General features: G+C 55.1%; 1 protein-coding gene across 3 annotated transcripts in view; it reads right to left on the minus strand.

Moving 5' to 3' along the window:
- Positions 1-5,691: 5,691 nt before the first annotated feature.
- ZC3H4 (zinc finger CCCH-type containing 4) overlaps positions 5,692-17,403 on the minus strand; it is a 33,434-nt gene continuing 21,722 nt past the window's right edge. For all 3 annotated transcript variants that reach the window (XM_008154433.2, XM_028129628.2, XM_028129626.2), the window contains 6 exons: positions 15,938-16,049; positions 15,249-15,358; positions 12,774-13,138; positions 12,168-12,511; positions 8,541-8,792; positions 5,692-7,381 (listed from right to left, as the gene is read on the minus strand). In XM_008154433.2, coding sequence (XP_008152655.2) covers positions 5,862-7,381; positions 8,541-8,792; positions 12,168-12,511; positions 12,774-13,138; positions 15,249-15,358; positions 15,938-16,049 — 2,703 coding nt within the window. In that variant the 3' untranslated portion in view covers positions 5,692-5,861. The remainder of the gene's footprint in view (positions 7,382-8,540; positions 8,793-12,167; positions 12,512-12,773; positions 13,139-15,248; positions 15,359-15,937; positions 16,050-17,403) is intronic.

Raw genomic sequence — 17,403 nt, forward strand, 5'->3', positions numbered from 1 at the left:
CTGGATCTGTTGTTGTTTTTTTTTAATGTTTTTATTGGTTTTATAGAGAGAGGGAGAGCGAGAGAGAAACATCAATGAGAGAGAATCTCTCCTACACGCCGCCCCCTACTGGGGATTGATTCTGCAACCCGGGGCATTTGCCCTGACTGGGAATCCGGGCTGGATCTGTTTTTATTTGCCATTTCCATAAGGTTCTTGTAGGTTTTTCATTAGGTTACATCCTAGATTCCTTATAACTTTGATCGTTTTGGGTAAGATTATCTGATTTTCTGTTAACTTCCCAGTTGGTTATAGAAGAATGCTATTGATTTTTTAATGAATTAATTAATTTAAAAATATATTTTTGCTGCTTTCAGAGAGGAAGGGAGAGGGAGAGAGAGAGAGAGAGAGAGAGAGAGAAACATTAATGATGAGAACCATTGATAGGCTGCCTCCTGCACACCCTCCACTGGGAATCTACCCTGTACCTCGGGCATGTGCCCTGATCGGAAATTGAACCATGACCTCCTGGTTCATAGGTCGACGCTCAATCATTGACTTTTTTTTCCACTCAATATACTGTTTTCAAGGTTTACCTATGTCGTAGCATAGATCAGCACTTCATTCCTTTGTATGACTAATAGGCCGCTGTCTGGATGGACCACATTTCATTTCCCCATTCACTTTGTCCGCATTCCCGAGAAACGGGAAGAGCGGGGCTTGCTGAGCCTGATGGAAGCTGGACGCCAGCCCACACTTGCTCACTCCACTGCTTTTGAGCCGTCACAACCTCCCCAGCTGTGCATGGCGTTCCCGTTACTGAACTTCCTGAAAAGATGTCGGGCAGTCCGGGAAGTGTTTCTGTGGGGCGCGGCTACAGTGTTTGGACAGGTTCAAGCCTCGGACTGAGGAGAGGGCACAGTCCTCTCGTGGCCACGTGCAAGTCCCAGCTTGGAGGGCAGAGCCCTCCCAGCACAATGATAGCCAACAGCTGTAGTTGTCAGCTTGAACCTATGTTCCAAACATGTGGCACCATGTGCCTCAGTAATGTGGGCTTGATAGAGTTCAGGTGCATGTAGTTGGGTAGGATGGAAACCCGAGAGAATGCTGTAATCATCTTGATCACGCCCTTCCTTTGCCTCGTGGCTTCTGCTATAAAACAAAGACACCGCTGTCGCTTTCATTCTCTCGGCTGTCTTTTCTAAGCCTTTCAGCCGCCCCCACTCAGGTTCACCCTTGGCCGAGCTGGCGCGGCACATGTTTCCTTGCTCATAAGAGATACAGGAGGCCCGAGCTGGTTTGGCTCAGTGGACAGAGTGTCAGCCTGTGGACTGAAGGGTCACATGCCTGGGTTGCGTTCTCGATTCCCAGTAGGGGGCGTGCAGGAGGCAGCTGATCAATGATTCTTTCTCATCATTGATATTTCTCTCTCTCCTCCCTCTCCCTTCCTCTCTGAAGTCAATAAAGAGAGAGAGAGAGAGAGACAGACAGACAGACAGACAGGAGGAGCCATGGCCACTGTGGCTCCATTGGTTGGGCGCTGTCCCATGCACCGAAAGGTTGCTAGTCCGATTCCTGGTCAGGGCACATGCCAGGATCCCCAGTTGGGGGCGTGCCTCAGCTAATTGATGCTGATGGAGCTCTCACATCGATGTTTCTCTTTCCTCTCTTCTTCTCTCTCTAAAAATCAGTTTAAAAATCTTAAGGGGGGGAAAAAGAGTGAGATACAGGAGGAGAGTTCCGTTCCTGCTTCTGCACTTCGCCGCGGGAGGGGAAGGCCGGCAGGCGCTCCGGCCACAGTGCCATCCGGGGCTGCTGCCACAGTGCCATCCGGGGCTGCTGCCACAGTGCCATCCGGGGCTGCTGCCACAGTGCCATCCGGGGCTGCTGCCACAGTGCCATCCGGGGCTGCTGCCACAGTGCCATCCGGGGCTGCTGCCACAGTGCCATCCGGGGCTGCTGCCACAGTGCCATCCGGGGCTGCTGCCACAGTGCCAAGGCCAGCAGTGTGGGAAGACGGCCCAAGCCGGGTGAACCTGGAGCCCGCTGCCGCTCTGCCCACCTGGAGCTGCCTGTCCCGTGGGCATTCTTACCTGAGATGGTGGGCTCCTGGCTGTGGAAGCCAGCTGAGCCGGAGTTGTGAGGTACAGGTGAAATCATCCTTATGGATGAGTTAGAAGGAATTTCGAGACGGCCCTCTGAATTTCTGACATAAACCTAGAGCTCACCTGGCAATGAGAACCCTTTCTGGAGAAATGTTTGGGGATCCCAAATAAAGGGCAGAATGGCCTTGGCCAGTGCTGCTCAGCAGTTAGAGCGCCAGCCTGTGCGCCGAAGGGTCTAGGGTTTGATTCCTGGTCAAGGGCAAGTACCTGGGTTGCAGATCCAATCCCATCCTAGTTGGGGCACGTGCTGGAGGCAGCCAATCAGTGTGTGTCTCTCTCACATCGATATTTCTCTCTCTCCCCCCCCTCCTTCCCTCTCTCCCTTCCACTCTCTAAAAATCAATGGAAAAAATATCCTAGGGTGAGAGTTTTAAAAAAAGGCCCCTCAAAGGTGTCCATGTCTCAGTTCCCAGAGCCCATGAATATGTAATTCCCATGGCAAGTGGGACTTCGCAGAGGTGACTCAGGGTCTTCAGAGGGGAAGACCACCCACTCTGACCACATGGGCCTTGACAAGCAGAGAGCCTTGCCCGGCTGTGGTCAGAGCTGTGCCGAGCGGGAGGGTCAGAGCTCGGAGGTGGAGGAAGAGGGCGCCGGCCTAGGAAGGAAGGAGGCCTGAGGAGCTGGCAACGCAAGGAAACACAACCTCTGTTCTCCGAGAAAGGAACGCAGCCCCGGGGACAGTTTGTTAGCCCAGGGAGACCCACGTCACACTTGTGCCCTCCAGAATGGCAACAAATTGTGTGTTAAGCCGCTGAGTTTGTCTAATTTGTACAGCAGCCGTGGAAAACCGAGAGGTCCGTTGGGACACAGAAGCCAAAGGAAGCCCAGAGGAGATAGGGCTCAGTCCCGCTCGCCCTCTGCCCTCGCAGAAACATCATAGGAAGGCCCAGGCTAACAAGGTGGTCTGAGTGGGTTTGGGCTGCTGAGAGCCGCTTCCTGAGGGGCCAAGGACACGGCCGAGACAGCTCTGTGAGTCTCTACTAAGGGCACCAATTCCATCCACGAGGGCCCCATCCTCCTGATCTGATCACCTCCTAATGCCATCACCCTGGAGCCCAGGCTGCAGCATATTGCTTCTGAGGGGACACAGACGTTCTGTCTACAGTTAGGGCTCCAGTTCCTTCTCTTTTTTTAAAATAATATATTTTATTTATTAATATATTTTATTGATTTTTTTACAGAGAGAGGGAGAGGGATAGTTAGAAACATCGATGAGAGAGAAACATCGATCAGCTGCCTCTTGCACACCCCCTACTGGGGATGTGCCCGCAACCAAGGGTACATGCCCTTGACCGGAATCGAACCTGGGACCCTTGAGTCCACAGGCCGACGCTCTATCCACTGAGCCAAACCGGTTAGGGCTCCAGTTCCTTCTCATCCCTACAAGCCCAGCTGTCCCAGAGCGGTGTGCAGGCGGGACCGGGCCTGTGTGGGTCACCGTGCATCTCTGTGTGCTGACTGGCCCAAAGCCAAGCAAGGGAACTGTGGAACGTCACTCAGGTGGTGTCATCACGAATGCCACCCTGGGGCAGCACCAGGAAAACAGATGCAGGTTCACCCCACCCCGAGACTGCCTCCCACCCTTCCGGTTAGTCCCGGGGCACAGCATGGCAGGAGCAGGAGGGACACGAGACGGCAGACGTTTTAAAATAACTGCATCCTTTAATGGCAGTAATACAATTATTGGATTAAGAGACCACAGGAGAAAGGGCAGGTGACGTTTCTGGAAGACAGATACAGAGTACAAAAAGGGGGTGGAATAGAGGCATGCGACGATCATTGTAAAAATACAGTACGTTATATACATATTTGCACCATCAACTTTCTGAAATAGTATTTACACTTTTGTTACAATCCTGGTTAGAGAACAATTTTTTTTTAAAAGCTTGGCCTGATGGCAAATGAAAATTTTGGGTAAATTCATAGTCCCATGAGGTTCTTAGGCTGAATATCCAAGGAGGGCTCCAGCTTCTATTTCATCCACAAATTTGTTTTAAAAAATTATTTAATTCGCTTTTACAAAAGAAAATCCTCAGAGAAGGAAACCCCACAGCCACACTGTGTGTTATTTATTGTACAAACACCACGGCTGCAGCCCTCGCTCAAGGCCAACACTGGTGGCTGAAGAAACATCTCACTGAAAAACAACAAAAAGACAAACCAAACCCACCCGATCACCGCGCACTGACCTGTGGGGCTGCCTCTCGGGCCTTCGCTTCTGGCCCCAAACTCAACTATTTTCTTCCCGGGGAGAGGGGTGAGGTATCGCAGCCTGTTCACCTCCCACCCCAAGGTGCAGGGAGGGGGAGCCCTTGGCTGGGTCACCAGGTTTCCTCATTATTAGCAAGGGAGAGACAGGGACCTTAAGCGAGGGGCTGAGGCGGGAGGCAGAAGCCGGCAAGGATGAACACAGGAGGGAGGGACCCCTGGCGGCACAGGCCTCGCCCACTTCCCCAGGCCGGGTCCATGGAAGCCGGGGCAGCTGTCTGCTCCCTTCCCGGCTCAGCCGGATCAGGAGCAGGACACAGGTCTCCGGTCCCACACCCTCTCCTGCAGGCGGGGTCCTGGTGCCCAGCAGCCCCCACCCCGCCATGGCTGCTCTCCAGCCCGCCCCCAGGCCCTTTTTAGGGGAGTGCCCAACCCCACACCCTGACACACCTCCGAACTTGTGCACCTGTCGCTTAGAAGAAACCCGAACACACCGAGACCACAGGCCCCACAGATACGGCGCAAAGAGGGGCGAAGGGAGCGGAGACAGAAACACTGCCCAGAACCAGCCAGGACTCCTCCTCAGGGGCCTGGTGGGCGGCCATGCCACGGATCCTTGAGCTGTCCCCAGAGGCCAGGCCAGCACCGGGCACTCTGGCTTCTGAGGAGCAGGACAGCCCCTGGCACGAGGGGAGAAGGGCATGGCCGAGACAGGGCAGGAGGAGCTAATACTGACGGAAAACGCCATCTGCGGCCTGCCTCCCGGAAGCAGCTCGGGGACCTGCCCCACGCCAGCCCTGCCCCCAGCCTCTCGCCCTGGCGTCCTCTGTCCAGGCCTGAGGTGCGGGCTCAGGGTGCACTCGGGGCTGAGGCTGGCGAGGGACCAGGTGCGAATCCAGAGGCGATGAGGCGGGAACGGGTAGTTTCTTCCAGGGCAGCTCCCAGGCTCTTTTCCTTTCCTGGATAATTTTCACCCCCACTGGCCCCTAAGCGGGTCCTGCCTCGGTCCTGGCTACATCTCGCCTCCTCATGCAACACGGTGAGCAGTGCTCAGGGCCTTCTCAACGCCTACTTTGTCCTGCAAGGAGGGGGGAGGAGGAGGGGCCAAGCTGTGTCCAGAAAACCTACTGGCCCCCCAGTCTTCAAGGAGTCCCTGAAAATTGGGCTGGCCAGGCAGAGCACCAGCTGGTGACTTGCAAACTGTTCATGTGCACAAGTAAGTTTCCTTGGCGGGAGCCCGGAGCCCTGCAGCACTGACCAGAACTGAAGATGGTTATATACAATTTATATGTTTAAAAAGGAAGTATTACTAAAAAAAAAAAAAAAAGGTGGGGGGGGGGGGGAAGCAAGAGCGAGAAAGAGCAAGAGAGCAAAAGAAAAAAGAGGGAAAAAGTAAAGAAAGAATACCCAGACCCCCCTCCCCCCAAGTTCCCAATTCCGGATGCTGCACTTAAATATTGCCCTAGGAAGGGTGGGGTGTAGGGACAGCTCCACTCCGACTTAACACTACTGGCAAAAGGGGGAGGCAGTGGGGTCAAAGCCTTTAAAAACATCTTTCAGGGACCCCGCGTCCTGCTCGCCCTCTCGGGCGGGGCTGTTGCCAGCAAATGGGCTGCCGGAGCCCGTCTTAGGCGCCTGTTTCACGGTCCCAAAGAGGGTGGGCACTGGCAGGTTGTGCACACCGGGCTGGGGTGGAGCGCCCTCTGGTGGCGGGGTGCCCGTGGAGGGGGCGGGGGTTGCAGCGGCCTTGGGCCGGGGCCGGTTGTAACTGTTGTATCTGTCCGTGGCTGTGGTGGAGCCCCCGTCCGCACCGGACTTCCCCGACTCGGGCTGTTCCAGGGCAGACTTTCGGACGAACGGGGGCTCCTTGGCCTTGGCAGCCGAGCTCTTGCCATTGCCCTCGGGGCCCTTGGGCTGGGCGGCCCCGTCGGCAGCAGGCTCTGCAGCTTTACCTCCTGCATTGGGAGTCCTGGGGTCGTAGAGGCTGATGCCGCTCAGCACGCTGCTTTGCCCGCTCCCACTGCCCTGGCCCAGCCCACCGGCCGCCAGTACTCGGGGGTCATAGGGGGCGGTGGCTGGGGGAGAGGACTCCCCACTGGGGCTGGCAGCTGGAGAGGGTGCTTCAGCAGAGCCAGGCTTGGCAGCGCGGGAGGAGGCAGCAGAGTCTGCCGGTTTCTGCAGCCGAGGGTCAGTGGGAGCCTTCCGTACCCGGGGGTCGCTGGGCTTGTCGCTGGGGCCGGGGGCAGCGGAGGGGCCAGTGGCACTGACAGTCTTGAGGATTCGAGAGAGGAGCTCGAAGTCAGGCAGGTTGGAGCCGGATGAGCCGGGGTCCGTGGAGGTGCCTGAGCGCTGCCGGGGGTTGGAGGGGCCCACAGTGGAGGCCCGATGCAGCCTGGGGTCCAGGGCAGGCATGGACTGCAAGGCAGCGGGAACGGGGGGCACGACATCCTGCTTGGGGATGGGCAGGGGGATCAAATCCTCGGGGTTCCACAGCACGGTGCGGGCGAAGCTCGGCTTGCTCAGGGTCACATCCTTCTTGATGTGGCTGAACTGCTGCAGCTGCGACCGCGGGTCCCGCAGCGGGTGCCCGGGAAGGGGGTCCAGGGGGATGTTCACGGCCTTCTCCCGCAGGGCCCGCTCCCCCTCCTCCTCTTCTGCAGGGGGTGGCCCAGGCCCCTTGGAGCCGCCGGGGCCTGCGGGGCTGGAATGAAGGCCGCCTTCGGGCTTCGGGGCAGGCAGGGAGCGAGCCAGCCGAGGGTCGGAGGGCCCCGTGTCGCCTGGGCCTGACCCGCTGGAAGCCTCGGCGTGGCGCGTGAGCCTGGGGTCCCGGCTGAGGCGGGGGTCAGCCAGCCGGCCTCCTGTGGGGTGTCCCTTCTGGAGGCGGGGATCCCCCAGCCCACTGCTGCTCAGCTCCCCGACAGAAGCCTGGGGTCGGTTGGACGTCTGCTGCCTCAGGGTCTTAAGGATGGAGGTGACGCTGCTCCCACCCTCGTCCTCGTCACTCGAGTACCAGTTTCCAGTGTCACCTGAGAAAGAGCAGAGGAGCAGGGAGGGGGTGAGTGGCCGCCACATCCGCCCTCTCGGACCCCCGGCTGCCCGCTGGGTGAACACCTCTGCCTCCTCCCTCTCAGAACCTCACCTCTCCTCTCCTAAGAAGCCCCATCCCCTGCCACAAACAGCCGGTGAGCTCAGGCCAGCGAAGTGCTGACCCTGGCAGGCCCCCGGCTGACATTTCTGGATCTTTCCTCGTGTGCCAGCCCTGAGCTAAATGCTTTGTCTTGTTAACTCTCACAAACACCCGGGAAGTAGTGTTATCTGGCCCGTCTGACAGATGAGAAAAGGGAGGCATGAACTGTGCCCTGAGATGGGGGCAGAGCCCAGATTGAGCTCAGGCTCCAAGCCTATGGTGCCGCCACCTCGTCACCCCCTGGGCAGGCTCAGGCCCCACTCACTCAGCTCCCACTATGCCTGGGGCTCACAGACGCTTGCCCCCAGGCCCCCAAGATTACCACATCCCTGGGAAGGGCAGCCACAGGCCAAGAGGCGGGGCCAGGGGGGCAGACACGGAAACTAGCCCAAGTCCCACCTCCTAAGCAGATAAAACTGGAGCCACCAGAGGGCATTGCCCCCTCATCCCACGGTCCCCACTTGCTCCTGGGCTCCTGTCATGGCCACCTGTGACCTATGGCTTCAGGTTCTAAACACAATTTGTCCTCCCGATTTCACCCTGGGGATGCCACCAGCTCACTGCACAGCCCCATGTAACTTGGCAGCTGTGTGTGACTGATCATTACTGGTTATGTCAACAACCAGCTCTCAGCTGCTGGCTTCCTGAGAACAAGGGGAAAGGGAGGGCGGGTGTGAGCATCTTCCCACAGCCTCCTCTGTAAGGGTGCAGGGGGTAAATCGAGTCAGCTACTGTCTCCTCTAGGGACCAGACCACCTCCCTCCTTGATGGGATCAGGGTCTCTCCCGACCCCCAAGACACAGAGGGCAGCCCTGACTTCCAATTTCCTGAGGGACATGCAGCAGCCCCGCCTGAGTTCCCAGCCCGAGGCATGGGTCCTCCCTGGCCAGAGGCTCCCTTTCAGTGTAAAACCCGGTCTGGTGTTCCCCATCGTTCCCCTGCACGGTGCCCGGGGCCTGGCCCTTAGGGAAAGCCCTGCCCCTGGGGAGGACACATGCCTTCCTCATTCTCCCGGTCCTGCTTGCTGCTCTCAGCCAGCCTCCTCGCTCTCTCTTCCTCCTCCTGCTGCTTCTGCTGGATCCTCAGGTACAGGGCCCTCTGGGCTGAGGGCAGGAAGTCGGGGACACCGGCGCCCGGCTTCGGCCGGCCTGCGGGCCCTCCCTCAGGGAAGCTGTCAGGCTCCAGAGGGTGCTCGGGGAAGAGGTGCTCCCCAGGCTCCCCCGGCAGCTCTTCGTAGTGCCCGTAGTCCTCTGTGGCAGGAAGAACCGAGGGTTCGTGTCGGGAAGGGCCGTGAGATGTCAACTCCAACCACCCACGCCCTCAACTGCGCACCCGCGATGGCGATGGCGATGGGTGAGCGTGTGCAGCCCGTCCCTGCCTACCATCCCGGGACGGCCCCCCAGAAAGCCAACAGCGGGAACGGAGAAGCCAACCTAGCATGCAGCCAGGGCGACAATGGGGTTCAGTGAGGTTTAGTGACATGGCAAACGCTCATGACGTGACCACAGGACGGAGCGTCATACGAATGTTTGCAAAATGCAAAGAAAAGGCTCTAGGAAGACAGGAAGCAGTCTCTTGGAAATGAGATTCCAGAGGCAGGGGCTAAGAGGTCTCTTCACTTTTCACTCCACGCGCTCTGACCGGTCTTCTTTATTTTAGGGTTTGTTTGTAATAATCAATAAAGAAGAACACTACCACACTGTGAGGTCAAAACATGAGCTTAACAACTGGCAATGAGGCTCGCAAAGAAACGAAGGGAAATACACCAAAATGATGCTGAGTGGAGTAAGCCTGTCAGAGAAAGACAAATGTCACATGACCTCACTTACACGTGGAATCTAATGAACAAAATAAACTGACAGACAAAACAGATCCAGAGACAGGAAGCATGGGACAGACTGACGGATCTCAGAAGGAAGGGGGAAGGGCGTTACAGAAGAGATTAACCAAAGAACATATACACTAGATGCATAGCCCATGGACACAGACAATAGTGGGGTGAAGGCCTTGGGGTGGGACAGGGGCTGGGTGGAGGGGGACAAAGGTGGGGGGGGAGTGGGGGACATCTAGAATACTCTCAACAATAAAAAATATATATGTATATAAAAAACAATATGATGCTAAGGCCACATGTCAACCCAGACGCTCCTGCTGCTTCCTCTTCCTGCTGCCTACACCCATGAATGTTGATGAGCTGCTGCTGCTGCATTTAAGGAGGGGACGCAGCATGGTGGGCTGGGGGACGATATACCTGGAGACTGTGTGTGTGTGTGTGTGTGTGTGTGTGTGTGTGTGTGTGACTCTCAGAGATGGAGAATGTCCGTGAGCACTGCCCACAGAATGTTCTGCAATGAGGAGGATGCCGTACACCCACCACTGTCCTCAGGGGGCTAGTGAGCAACTGAAGTGGGGCCAGTAAAAGCCAGTGAAACTGTAACTTAATCTTATATACAAAATAATTTCATGTGTGTGCAGAAAGCGAAAGGTCACCTTGTTTTGGCCACTGAACTCTGTCACATGTGAACTTGATGGGCAAGCCTGATCTGTGCCACAGCCTGGTTCGGCACGGGGACACCTGGACACTCGGTGAGCAGTCCCAGTCCCCCCGCTCGGAACTTTTCATTAAGAGTGTCTTACTGCCTGGCCGGCGTGGCCCAGGTCAACAGATGAACCAGGAGGTCACGGTTCAATTCCTGGTCAGGGCACATGCCTGGGTTTCGGGCTTGATCCCCAGAAGGGGGTGTGCAGGGGGCAGCCGAGCAATGATTGTCTCTCATCATTGATGTTTCTATCTCTCTCTCCCTCCTCCTTCCTCTCTGAAATCAATAAAAAAAAAAATGTTTTTTAAAAGGTGGTTGTGGACTTGTGAATACAGTAAGGACTCACTTAACGTTATCAATAGGTTCTATGACTTTAAGCGAAATACAACAAAACCAATTTTGCCAGAGGCTAATCGATGCAAACGAGAGCTAAGTTCCTAGGGCACCTCATCAATGCGCTAACGGAAGGACGTGGAACGCAATGTTACTGGAGGACCCGCTGTGCCGAGAAGCCATGAGCAGCACGCTCTGGAAGACTCCCTGACGTGGGGACTCACGCCCGGTCCTCTCTGGGCTGCTAACCGCTTTAGATGTGCTCTCCTCCCACCCCAGACCTCGGGCCCTGCAGTCCACAGGCACGTTTACAGTGGGAGGGCCGTGGGAACATCACCCCTCAAGCAACCTGTTCTTCTCACGGGAGAACTTGTCACATCTCTAAAGCCCCTGCTCCTGCCCAGACACCTGCTCTCACCGCTTCGAACACCGTGCAGACACCCATGACCTCCCATCGCCCTCCGGCCTGCCTGCCTCTGTCCGCCTCAACGTGTCCGCGGCGTGGCTGTCAAACGGGCATCTCGTCCTTCACGTGGACAAAGCAGAAGTGCTGCCCCACCCACCTCGGCTCCCCAGCAGGGCTCCCAGTGAGGGCGGCCTCAGCACCCACAGACGCTGCCCATGGCCAGCGCCCATCCGCTCCTGTCCGCCTTGTAACGCATATATGAGGGGTCACGCTGGCCACGGCATCATCTCCAAACTGAGAGGCCAAGCCCTGCTGCTCCCTGCTACCTCCCGGCTCGCCTCTGCCCTGGAGGGTTCCACGCCCGCCCTACCACCCGCTGCCCTCTCACTCCTCTGCTTGTACCGGTCACTCTTCCAATGAGGTCACCTCGCCAGGGCGACAGAGGCCCTACTGCTGGGACTGCTCTCCCTTGTCCTCCTTTCCAAAGCACACGCTCTTTTGCTTTTCTCAAGCAAGCGGACTGGCTGGGGCCTCTGCCCTGGCTGTGCCTCCGCATGGGCTGTGCGCCCCGTAGCTGCCGCCTCCCCTTCCCGTCCCAGCTCACTCCCCGTCACTCCTCAGAGAGGCCTCTGCCCACTGACCTCACCGTGTCCAGACCCTCCTGGCCCACCTCCGACCACCACTCTCCCACAGCACCGTTACTCCTAGCCATGACCAATGCTGAAACGAGCCTCTGTACTTATGTGTACATGTCCTGCCTGTCCCTCCACTCCAATGAAGCTAAGGCTAGGACCGTGGCTGTCTCGCTGGCTCTGACCCCGGGCCTGGAGCCGCTGCACAGGCCGGTGAGCACACCCATTCCTGCTGAAGGCCTCACACTACCTCCTCTGGCCACGTGGTTGTCGCTGCCGATATATGTTGTTATTTTAATAGGAAGGAAGGAGAGGAGGGGGAGGACGGTCAGACGTGGGGACAGAGCAAGCAGAACCACAAGGCTGACACAGGCAGTCCCAAGCCAAGAACCACCTGGAAGGAGGCTGCTCTGGGGAGGCCACTTCGGCCTCTCAGCCCAGCATCCTTCCACACCTGCCCTCGATGTGCCCGTGCTCCTGCTTCCAGGAACACCGAGCAAAATGTCTAAGAGACTAAATCATAGTGATAATAACCATAACATTCCTTTCAGCCTCAACACGACAGTGACTCTGTCACGAAAAACATTCAACCACTCATGGGACAGAGATGGAGTTGGATTCATGCTTTCAAAGGCTGGGAGGTGAGAGATCGAATCTTCCTATGTTCCACTGTGTTAACCCAGCAACCCCACCGGGCCCACTCGCCCTGCCTACCTGCGTCCCCCATGAGTCCCGGCTCCATCTCCATGCCTTCCTGCTGCTGGTAAAAGTTTTCATAGAAGTTCTGGGCTGGTGGGATGGGGGGCATCATTCCAGAATGTGGGGAGTCTCCAGGGCCATAAGGCATCATTGGGGGGCCACCAGGTCCCATGGGTGGGCCAGGGTTCATGCCAGGGCCCATCGGCATGTCTGGGTGCATGTCCGGGTGCATGTCAGGGTGCATGTCCGGGTGCATGTCAGGGTGCATGTCCGGATGCATTGGGCCCCCCATCGGCCCTGGGGGTCCCATATTGGGCCCAGGGCCCATTGGCCCGGGGGGTCCTCCAGGTCCAGGGAACCTAGGAGAAGGAGGAAATGGTGCCGATGAGAGGGGCTGCAGAGCAGGGGTGGGGGGGTCACACCCCTGAGGAGATGTGGAGGCCTCCACATGTGAGCAGTGAATGGCTCTAGACCAGCGGTCGCGGACCACCAGTTGGCGGACCACCAGTGGTCCAGGAGGTCAGAAAGGTTGGCGACCGCTGCTCTAGACCAGGCCTCCAATCGCTTTTGGAGGCAGCAAGCTGCCCTGACCAGGCTCCAGTGACAGGTCCCGGCACTCACCTCACACCCAGCTTCTCAGCCAACTGTCCCGTGGGCCGTACCACGATCTCAAACAAGGAGGGGATCTTCTTGTTGTACATGTCCTGCTGCTGCTGCAGCTGCTGGGGGGACAGCGGCTCGTGCACTGGCATGGGCATCTGCGGGGGCCCGGGGGGCGGAGGAGGGGGCGGGGGTGGAGGAGGGGGTCCGCCCGGCATGGGCCTGCCATTTGGAGAGGTCGGGGCAGGGGGGCCAGGGGGCCGAGGCGGGGTGGGCAGGAGGCCCACGCCGGGGGGTGGTTTGGGCAGGGGGTTGATGCCCTGCTTCTTCAGTTCCTCAACTTCCTTCTCATCCTCGGCGCCTGCTTCCGCGTCGTCAGCCAACATCTGCGGGTGGGAGGACAAAAGGGCGTGCCGTCAGGACGGACAGGAGTCGGGTGGCAGGGACCCCTCCAGGGTTGAGAACTAGATTTGCCGAGGAAAACTGAATCCCAGGGACCCTGAGGGAGCCTTACAGCATAAGGCCAATGACCACGAAGCCTCTTTGGCACATAAACCACCCCTCCCTCACCCCTGCTGGTCCCCTCTGACCAGTGGGCAGGAGAGCCGATTCTAGAATGGTTTTTCTAGGTTCTACACTCATTTTTAACCCACTGAGACTTAACCATATATAGGGGATGACATCAATGTTTTCAAAATATTTGTGGGCAGGAGCTCAAATGGGACACCTTATTTTCTTGGGTTTTCACTAGGGCGTCCAGAGCTTTGCTGTCCAATATGGTGGTCACTGGCCTTGTGTTACTATTGAGTACTTGAAACGTGGCCATAAGTACCAGACTCTGAAGACATAGTAGTCTCCCCAAAATCTTACTTTTTCCCATCACTTATTACTTGCCAAAATGATTAGTTTGAACATGGATACACTGAGCTAAGATGTGTTGTAAAAATTAAATTCATGTGTTTCTTTTTACTTTTTTAGTATGGCTACCAGAAAATTTAAAATTAAGTATGTGTAGTCTGACCCTGGTGGGTGTGGCTCCCTGGTTAGAGCGTCAGCCCTCGCACCAAAGGGTTGAGGGTTCAATTCTGGGTCAGGGTCACGTACCTGGGTTGTAGAGTTCGATCCTGGCCCTGATCGGGGCATGTGTGGGGGTCATATCTCTCTCACATTAATGTTTCTTTGCCCATCTCCCCTGCTGTCCCTCCCTCCCTTCTATTCTCTCTAAAAATCAATGGAAAAAATATCCTTGGGTAAGGATTAACAACAAAAATGTGTAGCCTGTGATTTACAGGACTGGCCAATTTATAGCCATTCTTGATATTTTTCTACTCACACCATATAAATTGTGCAATTATCAGTAAAACCTTCATATTAAAACTGCTGAACTAGTAGGTAGATAATAAAAAAAGGAAAAATTAAACATGTGGCTCTGACGTGTTTCCTATTGGACAGCACTGGTCTACAACACAAACTCTGAACCTCCAGCAGGGGGCAGTCCTCAGTCAGATATTGTTCCATTCTTCACATGAGGAATGAAGTCGCCATGACTTCCCACCACTTACCCTGTGAAAAACTCAGAGACTCTAGATTCTAGATGACAAAACCCTAGTCCCAGGTTATTAGGCTCCACAAAGGGCCTGGCCAAATAAGACCTTTCTCCAATTTTCCCCACCCCTCTGCCAATGAGGAGCGGTGGGTGTTCTCTGGCTTTGCCTGTGCAGGCTTCCCCTCAACTACAGTGCCAGCAGCCATTTAAACTGGGCAGTCATCCAAGGATGGCTGATAAACACGATCCTTTCCATTCTTAAACAAATAGCCAACTCCTCAAACCATCTGAGGACTAGAAGGCAGGAAAGCCTTCATTTAAAAGGCTACATGCTCTTGCTCATCCCTCAGATGGATTAGGAAACCAAGGACAGGACCTTGGGACTCCCCAAGTCCTAACGACTCCTCAGGGACAAGAAGATACTAGGATGAGTTTCAAATGTCACCTGACAACTCAGAAAGCCCTGACCCCTCACCCGAGGGAAGAACTCTCCAACAAGCACAAACCTCTAATTTCCCTGTGTTTTTTTGTTTGTTTGTTTGTTTTTACTGCTTAATAGAATCTTTAAAAATTGTAAACAAACATTTGACATTTCCATAAAAATATAAGCCATCCCAAGTCTCCTCTCCTTTGTGTACCATGGACTCTCTCTAAAGGACAACTAAGAAATCACAAGATATGTTTGGAGACTCCCCAGGCAACACTCCTTTCACGCAGCCACCCCAGTGAAAACTGCCCTGGCTGGAGAGAAGATGCATGCGTGACCTCCTCCCCTCTCTGTAGGCAAGAACACAGTCCCCATGACTTCCTTGAAACGGCCCAGCTCCAGATCGAAGGAGCTGGAAATGATGGTCCTGCGCAGAGGCCAGCGGGCGGGCGGTAGAGCCAAGTCAATGGAAGGCACAGGTCCTGGTTCCTGTCAGCGTGGTGGCCGCCCCCCCAGACGTTACCTTATCCAAGAGCTCTCGTGTCTCCTCGGTCAGAGGGTCGTGGGAAAACATGCAGTCGTCACCATTGATACAGTTCCCAGTCGTGTGGTATAACTTACACGGAAAATCACGTTCATGGCAAATTAAGGCAAATGCTTCATCTCATGGAACACACACATGCACACATTCCCCAGGGCAGAATCCAACCCCATGTTTTGGAGATGAGGAAACTGGAGCCCAGAGAGGTGAAGTGACTTTCTCAGGGTTGCACAGTGGGTTGGCGGCAGACCCAAGATGAGACCCCAGTTCTCGAGACTCATGCTCCAGAGTGCTTCCCGCCCCACCACGCCGGCCTTGGGGCTGTGTCCTCAAATCCTCACTCAGCAGAAATAGGGAAGTTCAATGATGTGCCCGAGGTCACACAGCCAGTTAGAAAGTCTCAGAAAGATAACAGGCAATGAATGGCATAGGCCAGTCCCAAGAGTATATGTAGAGAGAACATATTAACGTGTGCCTCAGTTTACTCATCTGCAGAACGGGAACAGCAGGCCCGTCATAGAACAGATGTGAGGGTTAAATGAGATGCAGATGCACTGAAAGCTCGACACTGCACTGGCAGGGTGAGAGGGAGCGCAGCGGAGGTCAGCTGCTACCACCACCAAGGAGAGTTCTGCCCCTGAAGCAGAGCAGACGCGGGCGCCAAAGGATATCATGCATGTAGGGGCAGTTCTCGGCTTTGGCACAAAACCCGGTGATGTAAAACTTGCACAGTTCTCGCTTCTTTGGTAGCTCGATGTCATGGCTGAAGTTACAGTGGTCTCCCTGGAAGAGAAGCAATGGGAAGGTCAGGCGGTGGTGCGGGAAGCCCTTGCTGACTCCTCCTCCAAGAAAACGCTGCTCTGTCACCGCTGACGCAGAGGGACCGGCAGAATGAAGCCCCCTTCCCTAGGGAGCAGGCAGGTTTCCCACCAACTTCATACTTCTGACCATGTGCGTGCTCCCCGGGGCCCTGCCTCCCTCTCCCACAGCCTCTTCCTCCCGCCTCTATTCCTTGCCTTTCACTGCCTCCTTCTAACGCCTCTCTTGCCTTCCATTCTTTCCCTTGTCTACTATTTTTCACTATTTACTGAATGACAACCAGTATCCAGTACCATGCTTTCTCCTAACAGAACCCCAATTTTGTTTGAGGAAGAATGTGCCCAGCTAAGAATATTACATTTCCCAGCTTCTCTTAAAGTTCTGGCGACAGGTGTAGGCAAAAGTCCCTACGAGGACACTGCCTCAATTTTTTAAAAAATCCCACCACCTACTTTTCTTCCTCTAGCCCTTAGATGTGCTGCCTGGAGAACACCAGCCACTGTGTGACCATGAAGACAAAAGCCACATGCTTAAGAACGGCAAAATAGAGCCTAGGAAGGAGCGTGGTCCCACAGCGTGCCACTGACACTGCACAAGCCTTGTACTGTCTCCCACCGTTCCACTGCTCTGCGGGATAAGCATCTATGTGCTTCAGCTAGTGGAGTTGTGTTTTCATTATCTGCACTATGACACAACCCAAAGAAAACAACACACCTAGTTAAACCAAAGGTAGAAACTGTTGTATACCTGTTTCAAAAGCCTTATTCTCAGGAATGGCTATTCATTTTTCTCTGTTTATATGTATCACGAGCTTCTAAATATAATATGAACTGACTGTAATAAGGAATATTTTACACACACATGCACACTTATTGGAAGTACACATTTTTCTAAGACACATACATAGGTGCAGTATTTCCTGGGTGCATGTTTCCCAATATCTGTCCACTGATGCTAAATGTGAATAAAAAGCTGGCTGACAGCCCTAGCCAGTTTCACTCAGTAGATAAGAGTGTTGGCCTGCAGACTGAAGGGTCTTGGGTTCCATTCCAGCAATGCCCGGATTGTGAGCTTGATCCCCAGTAGGGGGTGTGCAGGAGGCAGCCAATCAATGATTCTCTCTCATCATTGATGTTTCTATCTCTCTCTCCCTCTCCCTTCCTCTCTGAAATCAATTAAATATATATATATTTATATATATATTTTATTGATTTTTTTATAGAGAGAAAGGGAGAGGGATAGACAGTCAGAAACATCGATGGGAGAGAGACATCGATCAGCTGCCTCCTGCACACCCCCTACTGGAGATGTGCCCGCA

This window comes from Eptesicus fuscus, chromosome 21 (assembly GCF_027574615.1).
Source record: "Eptesicus fuscus isolate TK198812 chromosome 21, DD_ASM_mEF_20220401, whole genome shotgun sequence".
NCBI lineage: Eukaryota > Metazoa > Chordata > Mammalia > Chiroptera > Vespertilionidae > Eptesicus > Eptesicus fuscus.